General features: G+C 55.7%; 1 protein-coding gene across 1 annotated transcript in view; it reads right to left on the bottom strand.

Moving 5' to 3' along the window:
• The window catches only part of ACLY (ATP citrate lyase), a gene marked incomplete in the record, with an annotated part of 46,502 nt that overhangs the window by 12,001 nt on the left and 11,413 nt on the right, over positions 1 to 23,088 (bottom strand). Inside the window, 10 exon segments of the mRNA XM_070060699.1 lie at positions 6,882 to 6,992; positions 7,390 to 7,471; positions 8,451 to 8,647; positions 10,467 to 10,571; positions 13,872 to 14,040; positions 14,272 to 14,413; positions 17,986 to 18,015; positions 19,067 to 19,157; positions 19,598 to 19,752; positions 21,208 to 21,325. Of these exon segments, the coding sequence (XP_069916800.1) occupies positions 6,882 to 6,992; positions 7,390 to 7,471; positions 8,451 to 8,647; positions 10,467 to 10,571; positions 13,872 to 14,040; positions 14,272 to 14,413; positions 17,986 to 18,015; positions 19,067 to 19,157; positions 19,598 to 19,752; positions 21,208 to 21,325 (1,200 nt within the window).

Raw genomic sequence — 23,088 nt, 5'->3', positions numbered from 1 at the left:
AGACCAGGAGAAGCACCTGGCGCGGTGCGCTGGCCACAGCGGCCATTGGAGGGTGAACCAACGGCAAAGGAAGACCTTTCTCTGTCTCTCTCACTGTCCATTCTGCTTGTCAAAAAAAAAAAAAAAAAAAGTGAGATTTTATAAGGGAACCAGCAGATGGAAGATTTCTTCCCTCTCTCTAACTTTACCTTTCAAGCAAATATCTAAATCTTAAACACAAAACCAAACTCTTTGACTGGCATACAGCGGGCAGTTACAATCATATTTAACCTGTCTGTGTGACACTTTCCAGGTTCAGGCACATTAGCAACAGTCCAAAAGCATGCACTGAGGTAAGAAGCTTCCTTTTTAAAGAACTGTATTTATTTATTTATTTATTTTGAAAGGCAGAGTGGATAGTATGAGAGAGAGAGACAGAGAGAAAGGTCTTCCTTTTGCCGTTGGTTCACCCTCCAATGGCCGCCGCGGCCGGCGCATCGTGCTGATCTGAAGCCAGGAGTCAGGTGCTTATCCTGGTCTCCCATGCAGGCGCAGGGCCCAAACACTTGGGCCATCCTCCACTGCACTCCCTGGCCACAGCAGAGAGCTGGCCTGGAAGAGGGGCAGCCGGGACAGAATCCGGCACCCCGACCGGGACTAGAACCCGGTGTGCCGGCACCGTAAGGTGGAGGATTAGCCTATTGAGCCACGGCGCTGGCCAAGAACTGTATTTGAGAGGTAGAGAGACAGACAGCAATCATCCACTGGCTCACTCCCCAGAAGCCCACAACAGCTGGGCCTGGGCAGGGCCGAAGTCAGGAACCAGGAAGTCAATCCAGGTCACCCATGTGGGTGGCAGGAACCTAGTTATCTGAGCCATCACCACTGCCTCCCAGGCTGTGCATTAGCAGGAAGCTGGAGTCAGGAGCTAGAGCTGAGTATTAAACCCAGGTACTCTGGCCGGCGCCGCGGCTCACTAGGCTAATCCTCCGCCTAGCGGCGCCGGCACACCGGGTTCTAGTCCCGGTCAGGGCGCCGGATTCTGTCCCGGTTGCCCCTCTTCCAGGCCAGCTCTCTGCTGTGGCCCGGGAGTGCAGTGGAGGATGGCCCAAGTGCTTGGGCCCTGCACCCCATGGGAGATCAGGAAAAGCACCTGGCTCCCGGCTCCTGCCATCGGATCAGCGTGGTGCGCCGGCCGTGGCGGCCATTGGAGGGTGAACCAACGGCAAAGGAAGACCTTTCTCTCTGTCTCTCTCTCTCCCCCACTGTCCACTCTGCCTGTCAAAAAAAAAAAAAAAAAAACCCAGGTACTCTGATGTGGGACATGGGTATCTTAACCACTAGGCTTTAAAAAAAAAATTTTTTTTTTAACAGGCAGAGTTAGACAGTGAGAGAGAGAGAGACAGAGAAAAAGGACTTCCTTCTGTTGGTTCACCCCCCAAATGGCCATTACGACCAGCGCACAGCGCCGATCCGAAGCCAGGAGCCAGGTGCTTCCTCCTGGTCTCCCATGTGGCTGCAGGGCCCAAGCATCCTCCACTGCACTCCTGGGCCACAGCAGAGAGCTGGACTGGAAAATGAACAACCAGGACAGAATCTGGCGCCCCGACTGGGACTAGAACCTGGGGTGCCAGCACCGCAGGCGGAGGATTAGCCTAGTAAGCCTCGGTGCTGGCCTTTTGAAATTTTTTTAGATTTATTTATTTGAAAGGCAGAGTTAGAGAAAGGCAGAGACAGAGAGAGGTCTTCCATCTGCTGGTTCACTCCCAAGATGGGTGCAACGGCCAGAGCTGTGCTAATCTGAACCCAGGAGCCAGGAGCTTCTTCTGGGTCTCCCATTACAGGTGCAGTGGCCCAAGCACTTGGACCATCTTCTGCTGCTTTCCTAGGCCACAGCAGAGAGCTGGATTGGAAGTGGAGCAGCTGAGATTCGAACTGGCATCCATATGGGATGCTTGCTCTGCAGGCGGTGGCTTTAACCACTAGGCTTTTACTCCTACCCGGAGGTACAGGATAAATCCAATGGAGCATTGAAGTGAGGGAAGGGAAGACAAGGCACTGCAGAGCAGCCACGTGGTAAGCATTATCTTTAACCACACAAGGGAAAACATGAGCCAACCCCGGCACAAAACCCCGGGGGGCTGGCCTTGCAGCACATTGGGTTAAAACTCCTGTGGCATAGCAGAGCCAGCATCCCATATGAGCGCCAATTCCAGTCCCAGCTGCTCCGCTTCCAATCTAGCTCTCTGCAATGGCCTGGGAAAACAGTGGAAGATGGCCCAAGTGCTTGGGCCCCTGTACCTACACGGGAGACCCAGAAGAAGATTCTGGCTCCTGGCTTCAGATTGGCTCAGCTCCAGCCATTGTGGCCATTTGGGGAGTGAACCAGCAGATGGAAGACCTCTCTCTCTCTCTCTCCTCTCTCTGTGTAACCCTGATGTTCAAGTAAATAAATAAATCTTAAAAAAAAAAAAAAAAAAAAACAACTCTGCCTGCAATGCTGGCATCCCATGAGCGCTGGTTTCAGTCACAGCTGACCCACTTCCAATCTGGCTCCCTGCTGATGCATTGGGGAGGCAGTGGAAGATGGCACAAGTACTTGGACCGCTGCCACCTGTGTGGGAGAGCTGGATGAAGCTCCTGGCTTTGGCCTGGCCCAGCTGTTAGGGCCTCTAGGAGAGATATCCAGCAGATGGAAAATCTCTTCCCTCTATCTTTCAAGTAAATAAATAAACCTTAAACAAATAAACAAACCCTGCCTTCAAGTGGGCTGCAGTGAGCAGTTACTATCATCATAGCCAACCTGACACTTTCTAGGTCATTTAACCCCCGGGAGTTGTCACTACTTCCTATAAAATAGGAGATGAAAGACAGAGGAGTAAAGTAACCTGCCTAAAGCCACAGTGGTGGGCGGCGGCATCTGAGCACAGGCCATCTGGCCTCTGTGCTCGGAGCCATCAAGCGGAACAGGGAGAGCCTTCCACTGTGGAAGTACTGGGGCAGCACCGGCTGGGTCACCGGTTGGCAAGGCTCGGAGCACGGGCCTGACGGCGTGGTCCCGCTGTGTGCTTTGCAGGATCTCACCTGTGCGAGTGGCTGGGGGGGAGGGAGAGTGCTTGTCCTCGACAACTCTGGGCTCAAGGGCGTTACTTTTGAGTTTTTTTTTTGTGTTTTGTTTTGTTTTGACAGGCAAAGTGGACAGTGAGAGAGAGAGACAGAGAGAAAGGTCTTCCTTTTGCCGTTGGTTCACCCTCCAATGGCCGCCGCGGCCGGCACACCGTACTGATCTGAAGCCAGGAGCCAGGTGCTTCTCCTAGTCTCCCATGGGGTGCAGGGCCCAAGCACTTGGGCCATCCTCCATTGCACTCCCGGGCCACAGCAGAGAGCTGGCCTGGAAGAGGAGCAACCAGGACAGAATCCGGCACCCCGACCGGGACTAGAACCCGGTGTGCCGGTGCCGCAGGCGGAGGATTAGCCTATTGAGCCGCGGCGCCGGCCTATAGACTTCTCAAACACGAAAACTCAAAGTTCTCAAAGGGTGACAGATCACATGGCGCTCTCCTGAGCCACTGAAGCTCCCTCACCATTTGGTCTGGTGTGGTTCGGCTCTGACGACCGTCTCGGCAGCATCAGTGTTTTGAGGAACACGTCTGAAAAACACCCCTGACCGTACCCCTCAGCCCTGCTCCCATTCCCCGGTTCTCAATGTTGTTTTCCAGAGTGGCTTCTCTGGCTTAACAAGGAGACAGCAGACTGCCCTGTGTACCTCTCTTCTCTACAGAGTTCGAAGTGCTGCAAGGTCAAGTGATTGGGACGTGTTAAGAATTCATGATCAGGGGCTGGCGCTGTGATGTAGCAGGTCACAACAGAGAGCTGGATCAGAAGAGAAGCAACCGGGACTAGATCTGGTGCCCGTGTGGGATGCTGGCACAACTGGTGGAGGATTAACCCACTGTGCCTGCTCCACTTTTGATCCAGGTCCCTGCTAATGCACCTGGGGAAGCAGTGGACAACAGCCCAAATGTTTGGGTCCCTGCATGCTCTTGGGAGACCCGGGAAGAAGCTCCAGGCCTCTGACTTCACCCTAGCCCAGCCCTGGATGTTGAAGACATTTGGGGAGTGAACAAGAGAATGGAAGATCTCTCTCTACCCCTCTAACTCTTTCAAATAATAAGTATTTTAAAAAAATTTCAAGATCATCTAATGCACTTTAGTTAATTAAAAGAGAGAGAGAGACAGAGAACATTCCCATCTGCAGGTTCACTCCCCAGAAGTGTGCAACAGCCCTGGATAACGCCAGGAGCCAGGAACTCCATGCAGTTCTCCCAGTGGGCAGGAACCCAATTACCCGCCACAGCTACCACCCAGGGTCCACATCGGCAGGAAGCTGGAGCCAAGAACCACTTCCACGTGGGATGCAGGCACCTTAGATCACTAGGCTGACCACCTGCTTCTCACTGTACTGTATTTGTCTTTGTTTGGACACAATTTTGTAAAGCTTACAAAATCAACTTAAAAACAAACCAAAACCCACTGAGGCCCTGCCCCACCTACTGGATGATGTGTGCCTGTCCAGAAACGCAACAGCAAGGGGCCAGGCCTGTGGGAGGCGCTGGGGGAGGGGAGCAGCCGAGGAGAGAAGCAGAACAGCTTCAGGGAAGGAGCGGCTTAGGGAGAACGGACGCAGAGTTGCTAGAGCTTGCACGTGTGACTTTGACAATGATGTTCACTTATGTCACACAACAACCCTGGATCCTCCCCATCACACGGCTCAGGAAACAGAGGTCCTGCCCTGGTCCCCACACACGTCCCCCAAGAGCAGAGTTCATCTTGGGAGGGTGGGCAGGTGTCCGTGCCCCTCCCAAGCACACACAGATGGAAAAGGGATCCCACTGTCAGCATTTACAGCGCCCGCCCTCCCTTCCACCTGGTTCTTCTCGTGCCTGCCTTGACGACACATGCCCTCCTGCTGGGCACGCGGGCTGTTTCCGTTTTCTGCCATTACAAGGGTGGAGTGGGTGTCCTTGCACACATACTTAGAACTGTTTCTGCATGCACACCCTATATGTAAATTTGCAGAAATGGTATCGCTCAAAGACGTGCACTTGACAACTGGACAAATGGTGTCTCTTTGAAGTAGGCTGGACTCAGAGCCGGCGCCGTGGCTCAATAGGCTAATCCTCCACCTTGCGGCGCCGGCACACCGGGTTCTAGTCCCGGTCGGGGCGCCGGATTCTGTCCCGGTTGCCCCTCTTCCAGGCCAGCTCTCTGCTATGGCCAGGGAGTGCAGTGGAGGATGGCCCAGGTGCTTGGGCCCTGCACCCCATGGGAGACCAGGAAAAAGCACCTGGATCCTGGCTCCTGCCATCGGATCAGCGCGGTGCGCCGGCTGCAGCGGCGGCCATTGGAGGGTGAACCAACGGCAAGGGAAGACCTTTCTCTCTCTGTCTCTCTCTCTCACTGTCCACTCTGCCTATCAAAAAATAAAAATAAAAAAATAAAAAAAAAAAAAAATAAAAAAAAAAAAAAATGAAGTAGGCTGGACTCTGACAACAAAGCAAGCTTTCTAGGGGGAAAGAATGACCAAAGCTTAACCGGGAAAGTACAGAGAGGCAGGCACGGTGGCACAGTGCATTAAGCCCCTGCCTGTGACACTGGCATCCCAAACTGGAGTGCCAGTTCTTTTTTTTTTTTTTTTTTTTTAGAATTATTTATTTATTTGAAAGGCAGAGTTACAGAGAGGCAGAGGCAGAGAGAAAGAGAGAGAGGGAGAAAGAGAAATACAGAGAGAGAGGTCTTCCATCTGATAGTTCACTCCCCAGATAGCTGCAATGGCCGGAGCTGTACCGATCTGAAACCAGGAGCCAGGAGCTTCTTCCAGGTCTCCCGCCCGGGTGCAGGGGTCCAAGGACTTGGGCCATCTTCTATTGCTTTCCTAGGTCATAGCACAGAGCTGGATCGGAAGTGGAGCAGCCAGGACTCGAACCAGCACCCATATGGGATGCTGGCATTGCAGGTGGCAGCTTTACCCGCTACGCCACAGCGCAGGCCCCATGGAGTACCAGTTCTAATCCCAGCTTCTCTGCTTCCCGTTTAGCTTCCTGCTAATGTGCATGGGAAGGCAGAAGATGGCCCAAGTACTCAGGGCCCTAATAGCATATAGGAGACCCAGATGGAGGCCCAGACTTCCAGCTTCAGCCTGGCCCGACCCTGACTATTCAGAGCATTTGGGGAGTGAACTCTCTTCCTCCCCTCCCCCAGCCCTGTCTCTCCCTGTCATTGTGCCTTTCAAATAAATAGGCCTTTAGAAAAACAGGGTTTGCAGTAAGGATTATCACTGTTGCAGGAAAGCCCTGAAGGGCAAGTTCTATCTTTTAACACACGTAGCACTGTGACAGCTTTCCCGTCCCAGGCTGTTCCACAGCTACTCATGAACTGATCTGAGGGCCGAGCGGTCGCTTCCTTCCGTTCCATCCTCAGTGGACAAACCATTTCAAGAAATAAGGTTCTCCAGGCTGCAGTATGGGCACTGCAGTCCGATTCAGACGCCCAGTGGCAGGCAGACAGCAGCAGCCCAGAGAGTGCACAGCTCCGCCCCACTGTATGCTGTCCGGCTCTTTCACACGCACCACGTCTGCTCACGGCACCAAACCAACGCCTTTCCTCCTGCCAGCTCCCTGGGCTCCTCAGCTGGGCATGGGCTGCGACCACCGCTCCTCACCCCTCACAACACCAGTCGGGCGCCACCTTCTCAGTGAAGCACCTCACCTCCTCCAGAGAGCCAGCCTGGAGCTGGCGATGAGCCGGTGTCCTCCAGCTGGACACCAACTCCCAGGGGGCAGGGCCCACCCCGTGAGTCACAGGGACAACAGCCCGGCCCCCTCGCCGCCCTCTTGCCGTACCTCAGAGGAGAACATGGTGGCGCAGGTCCCGATGCACCAGCAGACCACGGGCTTGTTGATGCGGCCCTCCTTGATGCCCCGGCAGATCTTGTACTCCTCAGTGCCCCCGATCTGCCCGGGAACGAGCAGAGCCCACAGTTAGTGGAGGCAGGCCCACAGTGCTCCAGGACCCGCGCTGCAGCAGGAGAAACCGCCCCAGACCACACAGGAGCCCACCACCTACGAGGGTCCCACGAGATAGGCTCAGCTAGGGTACGGAGGACATAGTTTTGGCCAAATAACAGAACGCGAGTTCAGTTTTGGCCTGGATGCAAGGAGGAATGTGGAGCCCAGCAGGAGCCCCAGGGACAACCCATCCCTATCTATAGCCGAGCAGCTCTGCCCAGAGGTACAGGCGAGGCACGGGGCTGCGGGGCTCCTGCCAAATCCTGACAACCCCAGGGCTAGCCAGGTGGAGGGTCGGCCAGAGCAGCATTTCTTCTTTACTTTTATACTCAAAATAGCTTACCTCGCCAAGAACCACGATCATTTTGACCCCTGGCGTGTCCTGGTAACGTAACACGTGATCCATGAATGTTGAGCCGGGGTACCTGTGGGCAGCGGGGAGGACCGGGTCAAGAGCGGCTGGGAGAGGGGCGCACGGGGCTGAGTAGTACGCCCGTATTAGGGACACAAGGTATCCCACGGGTGTGGACGTCCAGTGGGGAATAACGCAGGTGTGTGGGAGGGGAGGGCGGCGGATGGGGCAGAAGAGAGGACGCGGGGGAGCTAAAAGCAGAGGGGGAGAACGGGCACAGGAGCAGCCCGGAGCACGTTGGCTGGCGGTGAGAGACGCCCTGGAAGGCACAGGCGTTGGTTTTAAGATACAGATACAGGCCGGTGCCGCAGCTCACTAGGCTAATCCTCTGCCTGCGGTGCCGGCACACCAGGTTTTAGTCCCAGTCGGGGCGCCGGATTCTGTCCCAGTTGCTCCTCTTCCAGTCCAGCGCTCTGCTGTGGCCCAGGAAGGCAGTGGAGGATGGCCCAAGTCCTTGGGCCCTGCACCCCATGGGAGACCAGGAGAAACACCTGGCTTTGGATCAGCGCGGTGCGCTGGCCACGGCAGCCATTGGAGGGTGAACCAACGGCAAAGGAAGACCTTTCTCTCTGTCTCTCTCTCTCTCACTGTCCACTCTGCCTGTCCAAAAAAAAAAAAAAGACACAGCTACCCACTCTCTGAAGAAGCTGGAACCTGAGGGCTCGCTTTCCTTTCAGGTGGGTAGGACTGAAGGACAGGATGTGGCAGATGTGACTCTGTGACCCCGACACGCGAGGGTGATGGAGCCAAATGGGCACTGCGATTTGATTTCAAAGCCGGCTCTCTTCCCCACGACGCTCTGCCGTCCAGGGCCAACAGCTCGGACCACGGCCCCGGCACAGCTTTGGCTGATTTCATGCCTCCATCGGGTCCGGGACAGGAGTCGAGACACTGCCCCGTCTTACAGACTTAGCGGTCGGGGCCAGAGCTCTGCCAGTGAGCAGAGACGGCAGGGCTCGGCGGCAGCCTCCCAGCGCACGGCAGCGGCTCACCTGTCCCCGCCAATGGCCACGCCCTCGTAGACGCCGTCCGTGGTGCGGGAGATGATGTTGTTGAGCTCGTTGGACATGCCTCCGGACCGGGACACGTAGGCCACGCTGCCGGGACGGTAGAGCTTGGAGGCCAGGATGTTGTCCAGCATCCCACCCGTGTTCCCGATCTTGAAGCACCCAGGCTTGATGCCGCCAACCTGCACGGGGATGAACAGCAGGCGGGCACGGTTCCTGGCTGGCCACAGGGCTCAGGGACAGCACTAAGCCCCTAAGGGGCCCGCCCAGGCCGCTCCAGCCCAGCTGGGGGGAAAACGGTCACGAGAACTAAGCGCTCCTTGGGCTTCCTGCGGAGGGAGAAGCCCCTCTCTCTTAAGAGATGCTACACAGAAAAAGCAGTGGCTTGTGTGGAAAGCACGGCCGCTCCTGCAAACTCAGGTCCGTACGAGGTCAGCTCACCACTCTCACTCCAGAGGGGCGCAGCTCCCAGCAGAGGGGACAACACAGCTGCGCCTCTCGGGTCAAAATCACTCCCTGCCTCTAAAAGTAAGGTCCCGTGCTTAGCTGGAAACCCGACCTTCAGATTCGTAACAGGGCCACCCCGCTGTGGAGCAGCAGGCTAAGCGGCTGCTTGGGACGCACACATCCCATACTGGGCGTGCCTGGCTCGAGCCCTGGCTGCTCTGCTTCTGACCCAGCTTCCTCCTAATGCATCCTGGGTGGCACGGCCCTGCCACCCTCATGGGCAACCTGGATGGAGTCCCAGGCTCCTGGCTTCAGCCTGGCCTAGCCCTGGCTGTTGTGACCATTTGGGGAGTGAATCAGCAGATGGAAAAATCTCTCTGCGACTCTCCCTGTCACTCTTTCAAATATTTTTAAAAAATAATTTGTATGCAACTAAGTAAAAATAAGAACAAGAATTTCTTTTTTTTCTTATAGATTTTTGAGTGAAAATTATGATCTTCAAGTTGTTGCTTCTTTGATCTATACTTACAGGAATAATCAAAGACTATGCTATGGTTGTATGAAAGTAGACAAACTCTTTAAAAATGTCCTGCTAGGGGCTGGCACTGTGGCGCAGTGGACTAAGCCTCGGCCTGCAGCGCAGTTTGAGTCCCGGCTGCTCCTCTTCTGATCCAGTGCTCTGCTATGGCCTGGGAAAGCAGCAAAAGATGGCCCAAGTGCTTGGGCCCCTGCACCCATGGGGGAGACCCAGAAGAAGCTCCTGGCTCCTGGCTTCAGATGGCACAGCCCCAGCTGTTGCAGCCATCTGGGGAGTGAACCAGCGGATGGAAGACCTCTCTCGCTCTCTTCCTCCCTCTCTGTAACTGCCTTTCAAGTAAATAAATAAATCTTTTAAAAAAAGTCCTGCTAATGTGGATCCTGGGAGGCAGCTGCAATGGTTTAAGTAATTGGGCTTCTCCCACCCACACGAGAGGCGTGCCTCTTCCACCCAGCTGTTGCATGCATACAGGGAGGAACTAGTGGACTGGAGTCTGTCTATCTCTCTGCCTTTCAAAACAAACAAAAGCAACTTCTCATTAGCCCCTGAAATTATATATAAAGGTGAATGGACTGGGGCTGGCATTGTGGCAGAGTGGGTTAAGCCCTGGCCTGAGACGCTGGTATCCCATATGAGCACTGGTTCGTCCTGGCTGCTAGCTAATGCAGCAGAGGATGGCCCAAGTGCTTGGACCCAGGCCACCCAGGCGGTACACTGGCTCCTGGTTTTGGCATGGCCCAGCCCTAGCCATTGCAGCCATTTAGAAAGTGAACCAGCAAATGGAACATCTCTCTCTCTCCCCCATCCCCCCACCACCCTCACCTTGTAACTCTGCCTGCCTTTCAACTGAACAAATCTTCATTTAAAAAGAGGAAATGGACCGTGGAGAGAGCGGTTAAAAATTAACTAGAAATGGATGACTGACAGTTTCCGATGTGTTCCCTGAATCTCTTGAACCTAGCAAAGAGACAGAAGAGTGAGGAGGGCCTCGGAGGGCCTGGGGGGGGGGGGCTCACAGTGGCAGGTCCGATGATGGTCACTCCCTTCTGGTTGGCCCTCTTGATCAGCTTCCTGGTGAGGGCTTCGGGGATGCCTTCCGCTATGATGGCGATGGTGCGTATCTAGGCAATGGCAGGTGTTTCTCATCAGCACCTCCCAGGCCCCGTGTCCCCTCCCGGCATGCTCCCCCCACCCCCCAGTCACCCTAATGCTCTCCCAGGAGCAGGGCGGTGCTCACGCAATGGATCTCCCTGGGCCAACACCACTCAGTGATTCAGGACACAAACAAGAGCAAATGTTTTCAAAGCCTGCCCTATTACCTCTCACCCAGAAACTCCAGCCACCTGCTCTCCACCTGTCGTGTCTGCTCATAAAGCAGCGAAGTGTGGCTTTCCTCTGCAGTACTCTCCGAGTCCTGCCCATGTCCCCACAGGGCAAGGCCTGAGCATGAGAGAAGCAGCTGCTTCCACACTCAGCCCAGAGAGTGCGCCGAGGGAGGCAGAAGACGGGCCCAGGAACCTCCTCTCCGGCTCCAGACCAGGGCCTAGCAAACTCCTTGTGTAAAGCGTTTTAGGTTCTCCGGGCCATGTGGTCTCTGCAGCAGTGTTTTTAGTGTAAAAGCAGCCACAGGCCGGCGCCGCGGCTCACTAGGCTAATCCTCCGCCTTGCGGCGCCGGCACACCAGATTCTAGTCCTGGTCGGGGTGCCGGATTCTGTCCCGGTTGCCCCTCTTCCAGGCCAGCTCTCTGCTGTGGCCCGGGAGTGCAGTGGAGGATGGCCCAAGTCCTTGGGCCCTGCACCTGCATGGGAGACCAGGAGAAGCTGCGGTGGCCATTGGAGGGTGAACCAATGGCAAAAGGAAGACCTTTCTCTCTGTCTCTCTCCTCTCTCTCACTGTCTAACTCTGCCTGTCAAAACAAACAAACAAACAAACAAACAAAAAACCCAGCCACAGGCGGAATGGAAATCAGAGTGTAGTTGTATTTAAAAAACTGTATTTATAAACACAGGTTATGTGGCAGGCGCTGTGGCGCAGCAGGTGAGGCCGGGACACCCCCATCCCGTATCAGTGCAAGGGTTCCAGGCCAGCTTCCTCCACCAATGATGACTCAGGTGCCTGGGTTCCTGTCACCCCCACGGGAGACCTGGAGAGAGTTCTGGGCTCCTGGCCTTTGCCTGGCCCAGCCCTGGCTGCTGTGGGCATTTGGGGTGGACGATTTCTCTGTCTCTGTCATTCTATCTCCCTCTCCGTCACTCTACTTTCCTACTAATAGATAAAAATAAACATTTTTTAAAAGTACTTAAAAAAATAGCACAATGGGACTAGGCTTTGCCTTGGGTTGTGGTTTGCCAACTTCTGCTCTAGACTGAAAACAGCAGCTTGTTTTTAGGAAGTATGCTTTATATTTCACTTCATCCAGGCATCAAAAAAACTTTTTTTGACAGGCAGAGTGGACAGTGAGAGAGAGAGAGAGAGAGAGAGAGAGAGAGAGAGAAAGGTCTTCCTTTTCTGTTCGTTCATCCCGCAATGGCTGCACCGGCCAGCGTGCTGCGCCGATCTGAAGCCAGGAGTCACGTACTTCTCCTGGTCTCCCATGGGGTGCAGGGCCCAAGCACTTGGGCCATCCTCCACTGCACTCCCTGGCCACAGCAGAGAGCTGGCCTGGAAGAGGGGCAACCGGGACAGAATCTGGCGCCCCGACCGGGACTAGAACCCAGTGTGCCAGCGCCACAGGTGTAGGATTACCCTATTGAGCCATGGCTCTGGCCAAATCAAAATAATTTTATGTTCTCCAGTTGTAGGCTAAAACATGACAAACTGGAACCAGATAAAAATAAAATAAATTGAATAAAAGAGTCAATATCTTAATTTATTAAAGGTTTCTGCCAATCAATTTTTAAAAAGACAAATAAAAAAAGAGAAGGAGATGGGCCGGTGCTATGGGGTAGCAGGTTAAGCCTCAGCCTGCGGTGCCAGCATCCCATATGGGCACCAGTTCAAGTCCCGGCTGCTGCGCTTCCGATCCAGCTCTCTGGTATGGCCTGGGAAAGCAGTAGAAGATGGCCCAGACACTTCGGCCCCTGCACCCATGTGGAGGACCTAGAAGAAGCACCTGGCTCCTGGCTTCAGATCAGCCCAGCTCCGACCACTGCGGTCACTGGGGGAGGGAACCAGTGGAAGGAAGACCCTTCCCTCTCTGTATCTCCCTCTCCTTGTCTGTAACTCTCTCAATAATCTTTTTTTTTTTTTTTTTTTTTTTTTTTTTTTTTTTTTTTTGACAGGCAGAGTGGACAGTGAGAGAGAGAGACAGAGAGAGAAAGGTCTTCCTTTGCCGTTGGTTCACCCTCCAATGGCCGCCGCTGCAGCCGGCGCACCGCGCTGATCCTGGCAGGAGCCAGGAGCCAGGTGCTTTTCCTGGTCTCCCATGGGGTGCAGGGCCCAAGCACCTGGGCCATCCTCCACTGCACTCCCTGGCCATAGCAGAGAGCTGGCCTGGAAGAGGGGCAACCGGGACAGAATCCGGCGCCCCAACCGGGACTAGAACCCGGTGTGCCGGCGCCGCAAGGTGGAGGATTAGCCTATTGAGCCACGGAGCCGGCTCTCTCTCAATAATCTTAAAAAACACAACAACAACAACAAAGAAATAAAGAAAAAGAGAGGGCGGGAAGTCATGGAGTACAAAAGGCCAATCAAGGTTTGCAGAAGCTCGTCTTAGTTATTGATCAAAGATGTGCAAGCTGAACAAAAAGTCTATTAATTCTGCAGCTATTTCACCGGCAAGGGAACCATAACACTCGAATGATCACTGGGAACCGCCACCCCTGCCACTCTCCTGGAGGGCAGGACGGAGCGAAGCTTTCGGAGCTGCACACTCGGAAGCAGCAGCTCCACGTCTGGAAACTTGTGCTCAGGGAATCAGACACAGATGCAAACGTGGACCCAAGATGCCCCTCACAAAACTGGGACAGGCAGGTGATGTTGCCAGGAAATATTTCCTGGTGTGCAAAGGGCAGGCAGACAAAGCAGGCTGCAGGAGGGCCACGTACAGGGTTAGTCCCCCTGCTCTAGAGAGGTGTGGATAAAGCCAAACTCACGGGGCAGCACTCACGCTTCCGGGAAATGAGACTTTAAATAGGTATTTTTTCTTCTTATTTATCAGAATGCAGTTTTTCTAGAGTGCATGTGTGATACTTTTATATTGAGGAAGTGCTTTTGATCTTGCTCTCACACCAGTCTGGAACGGCACACAGAGGACCTGGCGGGGGCGGGTGAGCTGCACCGTGAACCCAGGTAAGCAGCCCGGTTTGACCAGCTCTGGGTCAGTCCCCTGACCTCTGCAGATCACGCAAACCACAGGCCACTCCTGAACCCCAAGCCCTTTGTCCCAGGCAGCGGTGACTGTGGACGCGCGGGGACTTACCTGTGCATAATTCATGGTCTCCATGGTGCTGTCGTAGGCGGAGCGGAGAGAGGCAAAGTTGATGAGCACATCCACTTCCGGGTGCTTCTTCATGGCATCGGCCATGTTCTTGAAGACAGGGATCAGGATCTCCTTGTGTCCCCAGTAAAACTTCTGCTTGTGGTCCCCACTGTGAGAGGGGAAAAGCAAGGCTGAGAGAGGGTCACCACCTGGAAGGTGCAACAGGCAAGGTCTCTGCCCTCTAAGAGCTTCTGCGGAAGGGCAAAAAGTCCCCCAGGAGTACCGCCCGCCTCGTCCTGGCGCAGGGAGCGCAGACCCCTCCCCAGCAAAGGGGAGAAGCGAGCTGACACCCCAGGTTTTGTCTCAGCTGAGGCCGGCTTCCTGCCATGGCGGGACTCACGTGAAGGGGTAGACCATGGCAGCCACGGAGGGCTCGTCTCGGGAGCAGACGTAGTCGAAGTCCAGCATGCCTTGCACGGCCCGGGTCTGCATGCCCCACACGATGGCTTTGGTGTGGCGGCTGAAGAGTGTGGTGCTCTTTCCTGGTGGGCAGAGACACAGCGAGTGCACCCAGAATATGCACTTGGGAACCTGCGGGGGCAGGGGCGGGGCAGAGCCCTCCACGCCAAGTTCAGGACAAAGGCTCCTTCAAGACCACAAAAGGATGTCAGAGCAACTTAGTGAGGAGATACCTTAATTTCTTTTTTTTTTCTGGAAGAAGGCAGCAGAGAACAGAAAGAGCTAAAAGCACCTGCCTGACTTGTCAACGGCCCTGTGAGGAATAGAGGAAGGACACCACCTGGGAGAACCAGCCCCCACCTACAGGACCCCCAGACCCCAGCTAAGGATACCCAGGGAGAATCCAGGGCCTGGTTGATTTCACAGGAAAGGTACCAGGGACTTTCAAAAGTTCATGGAAAATAGAATTAAAAAGTGTTTTGGTACAAACCAATTCTTAAAATACATGCCTCCAATTGTGAAAAAATGCAAATATGACTGGCGCCATGGCTCACTAAGCTAATCCTCTGCCTGTGGCACCAGCATCCCAGGTTTAGTCCTGATTGGGGCGTCAGATTCTGTCCCGGTTGCTCCTCTTCCAGTCTAGCTCTCTGCTGTGGCCCGGGAGGGCAGTGGAGGATGACCTGGTGCTTGGGTCCTGCAACCGCATGGGAGACCAAGAGGAAGCACCTGGCTCCTGGCTTCGGATCGGCATAGCCTGCCAGCTGGCACCGTAACAGCCATTTGGGGGATGAACCAACGGAAAAAGGAAGACCTTTCTCTCTGTCTCTCATTCTCTCACTGTCTAACTCTGCCTGTCAAAAAAAAAAAAAAAAAGCAAATATGAAAAAAATTATGTATATGTTTCAAGGGTTTTTTTTGCACCAAAATAAGTTTTTGTTGTTGTTGTTGTTGTTATTTTATTTATTTATTTATTTTTGACAGGCAGAGTGGACAGTGAGAGAGACAGAGAGAAAGGTCTTCCTTTTGCCATTGGTTCACCCTCCAGTGGCCGCTGCAGCCAGCGTGCTGCGGCCGGCGCATCACGCTGATCTGAAACCAGGAGCCAGGTGCTTCTCCTGGTCTCCCATGCGGGTGCAGGGCCCAAGCACTTGGGCCATCCTCCACTGCACTCCCGGGCCACAGCAGAGAGCTGGCCTGGAAGAGGGGCAACTGAGACAGAATCCGGCGCCCCATCCGGGACTAGAACCTGGTGTGCCGGCGCCGCAGGCGGAGGATTAGCCTAGTGAGCCGCAGCACCGGGCAGTTTTTGTTTTCAAAGTTAATTTCTTTCATTTATTTGAAGGGCAAAATGACACACAGGGAGAGAGACACAGATCTTCCATCCACTGGCTCACTGTCCAAATCCTGCAACAGGCAGGATTGTGTCAGGCTGAAGCCAGGAGCCAAGAACTCCATTCAGTTCTCCCACGTGGTGGCAGGGGCCCAAGTGCTGTAGCCACCACCAGCTGCCTCCCAGCAGGGGTGGGACTCGAGCCTGAGCACCCCAAAATGGGATGCAATTGTCCCAAGTGGCAGCTTAACCCCCTGCGCCCCAACATCTGCCCCTGAACTTATCTTTCAATGCCCTTTTTCCAGAAACTTTTTTTGCAAGTCTTGATAAATTATTTTAGAAGTCACTGGGAAAAAGGGGGTAAGCTCTCCCCATCCACTTTAAACAACTCCCCAGCAACACTGTTTACTTTGTCCATGTGGACCTGAACCCAGCGCCAGTCAGGGTTGGAATTCTTGTGAATTCTAGGGCACCACAGGTGCCAAGGAGAGGCTGGCTGCGCCAGGCCTGAGGACAGGGCAGCTCAGGCCAGGGTGCTGGCAGCCAGGGCCCCCACTTGCCTCTATTCTTCCCGTCCTCCCCCTTCCTACACCTGGTCGGAACAATGCTCCCTGGCAGCAGGAAAGAGGTGAGTGGCAAAAGGGACAAAAGGCGCTGGCAGAAGCACAGCCCGTGGGGTGCAGGGGAGCCCTCACCCTTCCCTCCAGTCAGGGCCCAGGGGAGGCCCTCAGCTCCCCCAGGGTAACAATGCATCGGGCCCAGTGGCACCTGGCATTAATTAACCTGTTGGACCACACAGTCTGGCTCAGCTGACCTGGCTCAAGGTCTGATCAAATCCTATACAGGCCTACCTCTTCCTTCATAGCCCTAAGCTTCTCAAGACAGAAGGCTCCGGATGTTGCAAATACCTGGGATTTGCTGCCACCTGCACATGGAGCCCAAGAGACATGGGATCCCAGGGACAAGGGAAGCCACCTAATCCAGTTCTCACACTGCCCAGTCCCAGCAAACTGAAGCCCAGAGATGCTCAATGACAGAGGTCCTAGATCACCTAGCACCAGAGCCAGGAGTGCGGAACGACTTAAGATACAGCTCAGCTGTGCAACAGAGGAGGCGGGGCCTAAGTCAGGGCTCCTGGGGAGGGGGGGGCCCACACCCGGGTCTGAGCATGCGCACATAGTCCATGGAGCAGAGGACACAGTCACCCACTCCTCCGGCAGCAGCAAGCACTGAGGAGTCAAAGCTGGAGGGGGCGATGGCCGGCTCAGCAGCACCAAGGGTGCTGCAGAAAGAACTGGCTTTCAGAGCCGACCCCCACCCCCAAGCAGGCTCCTCCCCTGCCTTACTGAGGGGGAGGGCTGGTGCTGGCACAATCCACCCTCCCTCCCGACCCTTCCTGTTTCCCCACTTCCCCACACAGCCCCCTCCCTGGGGTACAGCCCTCAAACCACAGTCCACCCCTGTTCTTTCTGTACAGGGCTCAGTCTTGGGTGACTCTGGATCTTTCTCGGGGCAGAAAATGCATGGCGTGAAGGCAGGAGGTCAGAGGACTGTGCGCCTGGCCTTGCAGCAGGGGGTCAGCGACCTCCCACTAGCAAGGGGTCAAGGTCAGGAAACTCTCCTGCCCTCACAGCTGTGATTCATCTATTCCCCCAGGCTAGGAGAGAAGGAAAGGGAGAGAGAGATGAGAGAGAGAGAGTGGGTGTGTGTGTGTGTGTGTAAAATGTCCATTATAAGATGTAGGCTCAGATCCAGACAAAGCCCAGGTCCCTTCCAATGCTCCAGACTCTCTCCTCCATCCAACCTGTCCTTCCACTAAAGAGCTGGGGCAGTGTAAACCTGTCCCCAGTATTAGGAGTGCTGGGATGAAGTGGGCGGCGGTGAGGCCCAGGCAGCAAAAGCCAGAAAAGGACGGTTTCAAGAGACGTATATCAGAGTGGGGTGACCTGGGGCTCCTTCCTGCAGCCACGGGCGCCCCCTGCAATGGGACGGCTCCTTCCTTCCCCAAGACATCCCTCCCTGACACCACGCCCCACTCTGGAAGGGTGGGCCTGGCTCCTCAGGCTCCACCCCTTCGCAGGTGTCAAGCCAGAGAGCCATACAGTGAGGACAGCGTTGAGTGGAGGGCATGTTCTCAGCGGGCGTGGGAAGGGAGTTAGAGCCAAGACTAGGATCACTTGGGGACAGGCCACACTGAGGTGGGGACAGAAAATAGAGCAGACAACACTGTGACCCACCAAGAGAGGGGAAACAGAACACACAGAGAAACTGTCACCGCTGATAAAGCCACACGCGGAGCTGGGGCAGGTGGGGGCATCCTACCTTGCAGGGGTCTTGGACTTGGGACTGAATCTGTCAAAGAAAATGACCAAGGCAACTGAGTGACCCGCTGACAGCTGGAGGCTTTGGAGGGAGAGGGTGGTAACAGGGCAGGGTCCCATGGACGTGTGTTTCCAGGCTGACCCCTCACAACCCCTCGCCCACTGCACAGTGGTCACGGAAAGGAAGCCAACAGAAGCGGCAAATGTGCCAATCAGAAGGAGTACAGGAAAGGCAGAGGGCCGAGGGGAGGGGGCAGAGAGGGGCTGCAGGAGCACGCAGGCTGGGGGTGCTCACAGCAACCTCCCCAGGCTTCTGAAGGGGCAGTGGATGGATGACTGTCAGCCCCACTGGGCTCCCTGGCTGGCCCAGCCCCACCCTCTCCAGCACAGGCCTGCACCTGTCACTCTAGGCCATGGACAAAGCCGCTGATCTGGGGGGATCACAGGGCAGTGGCTTCTGATCTTGAGCCCCTGGAGCTGATGTCACCATCTCCCAAAATGCCTTTAGCCAGGCCTGCCTGGGCCAGGAAGGGCCTGCACGGGGCTCAGCAGCCCGGGGGCAATGACTGCTTGTCTGGCGCTGACGGGGAGGCCCAGCTGGCAGGGATCGCAATGGAAAGATGAGTCAGGTGAAGGACAGCTGGACCAGGACCGGGAGACCAAGGGCAGAGAGCCCTGTGCTGCTGGCGGCAGGGTGGGAACTGCGCCGAGGGGCTTGCTCTGCCATCCTGGGCTCCTGCCCCCCATATGGAAAGGGGAATCTAAGAACTTCCCACATCTTGCTATTTCTAAAATCCTGTCCCTTTCGCAGCCTCCCTACCCAGCTCTCACCCAGACAGGAAGGACAGGGGAGAAGTGAGAGGGGAGTGAGATGACCCAGGCATGGGGTGCGTCCTCAGCTCAGGACAGATCACCTGCTGGAGCCAGCCCATCCTCCAGTCCCAGTCCCACCCCACACCCTCAGGCCACTCACCCAAAGCCCAGACCACTGCACCTGCTCTGCCAGCCCAGGCAGGACAGGACAAGGGCTGACAGAAGGGGCAGGCACCAACAGGCCGCTTCCTGCAACCTCCAGGAGTTACCTTGTGGCATGGCAGGCTTGGCCTTCTTGGCAGGTGCCACGTCGTCAGCCCTGGATTCAGAAAAAGACGCAGTCCTGCTGGGGGCTGGGGTCTGCGGCGGCACAAGGAGAGAGGGAGGGAGATGTCACAGAGAGCATCCTGGGGACCAAGCCACTGGTCCTAAAGGCTCCCAGGAAATCAGGGGACAACGGCATGTGCAGCTTTGTCCCTTCTCTGCTGCTTCCAGAAGCACTGTTCTAACAGCCCTGGGAGAGGAAATCAATGTTGCCCCACCTGGTAAATGAACACAGCAAGGCTCGGAGCGGCTAAGACACCTGCCAAGGCCCCTCCCTCCCCAAGTGACAGTCAGGATTTGAACTCAGGTCTGACTTGGAACCTCTTGGCCTACTATGCTACTATGATGGAAACCATCTACTAACTTCCACTGTGTGTCCCCATGCCCCCAAGGTCGGAGGCACTGCGCCCTGGACTGGGGAGTGGGAGCTGGGATGGTTCCCTCCTCTCAGGCGGGAGGAAAGGGCCGGCACCTACCGACGTGCTCCCGCTGGCATTGAGGAGGAAGTTCGCAGTGTGGGCCGCGGTGGGAGGCTGATTGGGGATGGGTCGGTGGCCCAGAGCCATGCCCACAATGGCCGTCATGTGGGTTTCCGTGCCGAAGACATGGATGGGGATCCCGGTGGTCTTCCCTGTGAGGGAAGGAGTTCTGTCGGTCGCGCTCCCCAGTGGGGGCCTGTGTCCCTGCCAAGCTCCGCCTCGGCCTCGCTCCGTGCCTGGTGCTTTCAGGGCGAGATCCCTTCATCTAGGGCCAACCGCCTGTCAAAACCTGCACCAGGCGAACCTTTCTGAAGACTACCAGCTGGCACGGACAGCCAAGAAACAGCTCTGTGGCAAGCCTCGAGTGACCACAGGGTTGCTCAAGTCGGCCTCCCCTGCCCGCAGCCAGAGCCGCCTCTCCACCTCTCAGCCCTTAGCACCGGTGTCCACATGTGCCTGGTGCCTGCCTGCCCTTCTGGCCTGGTCCTAGGGATCCCGAGCTCACCCCCCAGGGCCATGGGCCTCTGCACACAATGCTCCTGCCACAGAAACCACCGGGCTGCTGCCTTCTCACTAAACTCAACCCAAGTGCCACCTGCCAAGAAAGGACTTTCCTAGCTCCCTGGCTGCCCCCTCATGCCAGCCGGCCCCTCCACTCTGCAGACCCCTTGCTGACAGCCGCTCATCTCACTGCTGACTTGTTTGATCTTCTACCCGGGGCCTGTCCACCATGCTGTCCCCAAGGCTGGCCCACTGCAGGGCCTCAGTTGTAGGTGAGTGAATGAAAATGAGCACTTGGACCACAAGTTGGGGTGGGGGACGGGGAAAGGCTCACGTTTGCAGATACTGATTTGAAGTACGGATGACAGAAAGTTCTGTCCGTCCAGTCAGAGGCGAGCTCATGAGCAGTGCATCTGGAACCTGTCGCCCTGCTCCCCAACAAGGGCCTTGGCCCTGGGTGCTGTGAGACATTCGAGAGCAAGGCTGCTGTCACAAAGCTCACTTCTTTCACGTTCAATTGGATTGGCTGAGGGGGCCCCACTTTAGCTCTCTGCTCTCTTCATTTGCATTTTATTTTTTCATTCCCCATGTGCATACAACAGCCAGGAGCTCCATCAGGGTCTCCCCGGTAGGTGGCCCTTTGCTCTGTAGAAATCGCCGCTGAGCTGCTCCCTCCACTCCCCTGGGCCTTGGCCGAGATGTCACCTTCCCACCCAGATCTGATCCTCTGACTGAAGCTGCCCATCGCCCGCCGTCTTCCTCCATGGCCCCAGCACTCCAACACGAGGGTCGGCACCCTGAGCTGCACGCAGCTCACTGCCTGTCGTGTCCGTGGCTGCGACCCCAGCGCCTGGAGCAGTGTCCAGCACACAGCAGGCATTCTTCATTACAAACACCCCGAATGGCAATGCCTTTCATGCCAGCCTGGAGTTCAGGACACACGCTCAGCGTTGTGGGTGGCAGACAACGGAAGAGACAAGGCTACAGATCCAGAGGCGGGAGCAGACAAGCGCGAGACAGCCGGACAGACTCCTTTCAGGACCCCCCGGGGGCAGGCCACAGCCCAGGGGGAGGAGAGGAGAGGAGAGGGGAGGGCCAGGTCTTACCCACTTCTCCCATCACCCGTAAGCCCTCCTGATAGTTGGGGCCGCCTCTTCGGACGAAGATCGTGACCTCGTGCTCCTTCAGGGGGCCCTGGTAATCCCGAATGGCTCTCACGATACCCTGGAAAGGGACAACAGACACATGACTAAGACAAGGAAGCCACGGTTGATGACTTATAACCAATGTATGCAAACCTAGCAGGTGTCTACGACAAGAGCTGCCTCTCACGGAGCGAAGTGGCCCTGGTGGTCAGCACCATACACATGCTGACTGGACCAGGCACAAGCAACTCAAGGCCCAGGACATCTGACTGCTTGTCACAATGCTGAGGTGGGAATGTGGGGTACCTGGAAGCAACACCCCTTGATACACCGGTGCCCCAGCATGCCAGGTCAACAGGGCTCTGCTTGTCTCTGCCCTGGCTACAGTCATTCTTATCTCATTGCAATCTCAGGGAGTCCCATGCAGGGTTCTCAGGGTATCCAACAGTCTTCTGGGACTGGTGTAGAGGGTAAAGCTACCACCTACAACACCGGCATCTCATAAGGGCACCAGTTCATGTTCCGGCTGCTCCAATTCTGATCCAGCTCCCTGTTAATGGTGTTGGAAAAGCAGTGGAAGATGGCTCAAGTGTTTGGGTCCCTGCCATCCATGTGGGAGACCCAGATGAAGCTCCTGGTTCAGTCTGGGCCATCTGGGGAGTGAAGTAGAGGATGGAAGGCTCTCTATAATTCTGACTTTCAAAATATAAATAAATTTTAAAATTAAAAGCAAACCATAGTCTTCTTCAAGGTCAAAATCTCCCAGTGATTTCAGGGAATGGCTCTTACAATGGACTTTGGCTTTGGAAAACTGGGAGGCTGGCAGGGTATAAACCAGTTCTGTCTCTCCAAACAGAAGGCAAGGTTTTGTGAGCCTGGAGTCTCTAATTTCTGCCACGCTCTACACACGTTCCTGCTCCAGTTCCAGTCGTCCTCACTCGGGGTAAAGCTGTACTGAAGGGCTGCTCGGACACTGAAACACAGCCGGAGAGCTCAGCTGTCGGATCTGTCTGCTGGACCAGGTCAGGTCAAGGAGACCCGGGCAGGACTGATGAGGGCTGCTCCTTCCCTGTCTGAGAACTCCCTTTCAAGGCTGACGCTGACTTACTCACTATTCTCATGAGGCTCAAAACTTGCACGACACCACCACGGGTGTGTGCAGGGAGGAATCTTCCATCCCCTAGTTCACTCCCCAGATGTCTGCAACAGCCAGAGCTGGGCTGCGCCGGGCCAGGCCAAAGCCAGGAGCCAGAACTCCACTCAGGTCTCTGACATGGGTGGCAGGGAAACAAGTACCTGAACCATTTTCTGCTGCCTTTCCAAGCTCGGTAGCAGCAGCCAGGACCAAGCTCCAGTATGGCCCGCGGGACTCGCGAGCGGTGGCTTAACCTGCTCAAGCCACACACACGCCCCTTGGCTTGCTGAGTAGCCTCATGGAGCATGGCAACATGAAACAGGAAATGGCCTTGGAGGAGGCTGCCTGGGAGGGGACAGTTCCCAAGGCCCGCGAGCTCCGTCATCACTGCTCACTGGCAGCCACTGTCACGGTGTCTGTAAAGCAGGGCCCACGGCCCTGACCCAGCACAGAGACCCAGGCTGGATGAGCAGTCCGGGTCATCAAAACACCTTCCTCATCCCCGTCTTTTGGAGAAGGGTCCCCAAAGGAGGCAGGTGTCTGCTTCTCAGGTCTCAGGTGGGAGAGTTATGGTCCAGTGAGTGTCAGCTGCTTGCCCAGAGACAGCCTGCTTGAGCTCCACATGTCCTACTCCCTTGTCTTCCGCACCCTCAGCGGGAGGCCCCAGGCAAGAACCCCCTCCCTAGGCTGGACAACCTAGGGGAGCC

This window comes from Oryctolagus cuniculus, chromosome 17 (assembly GCF_964237555.1).
Source record: "Oryctolagus cuniculus chromosome 17, mOryCun1.1, whole genome shotgun sequence".
Classification (NCBI taxonomy): domain Eukaryota; kingdom Metazoa; phylum Chordata; class Mammalia; order Lagomorpha; family Leporidae; genus Oryctolagus; species Oryctolagus cuniculus.
This window is presented reverse-complemented; position numbering and strand designations above follow the sequence as displayed.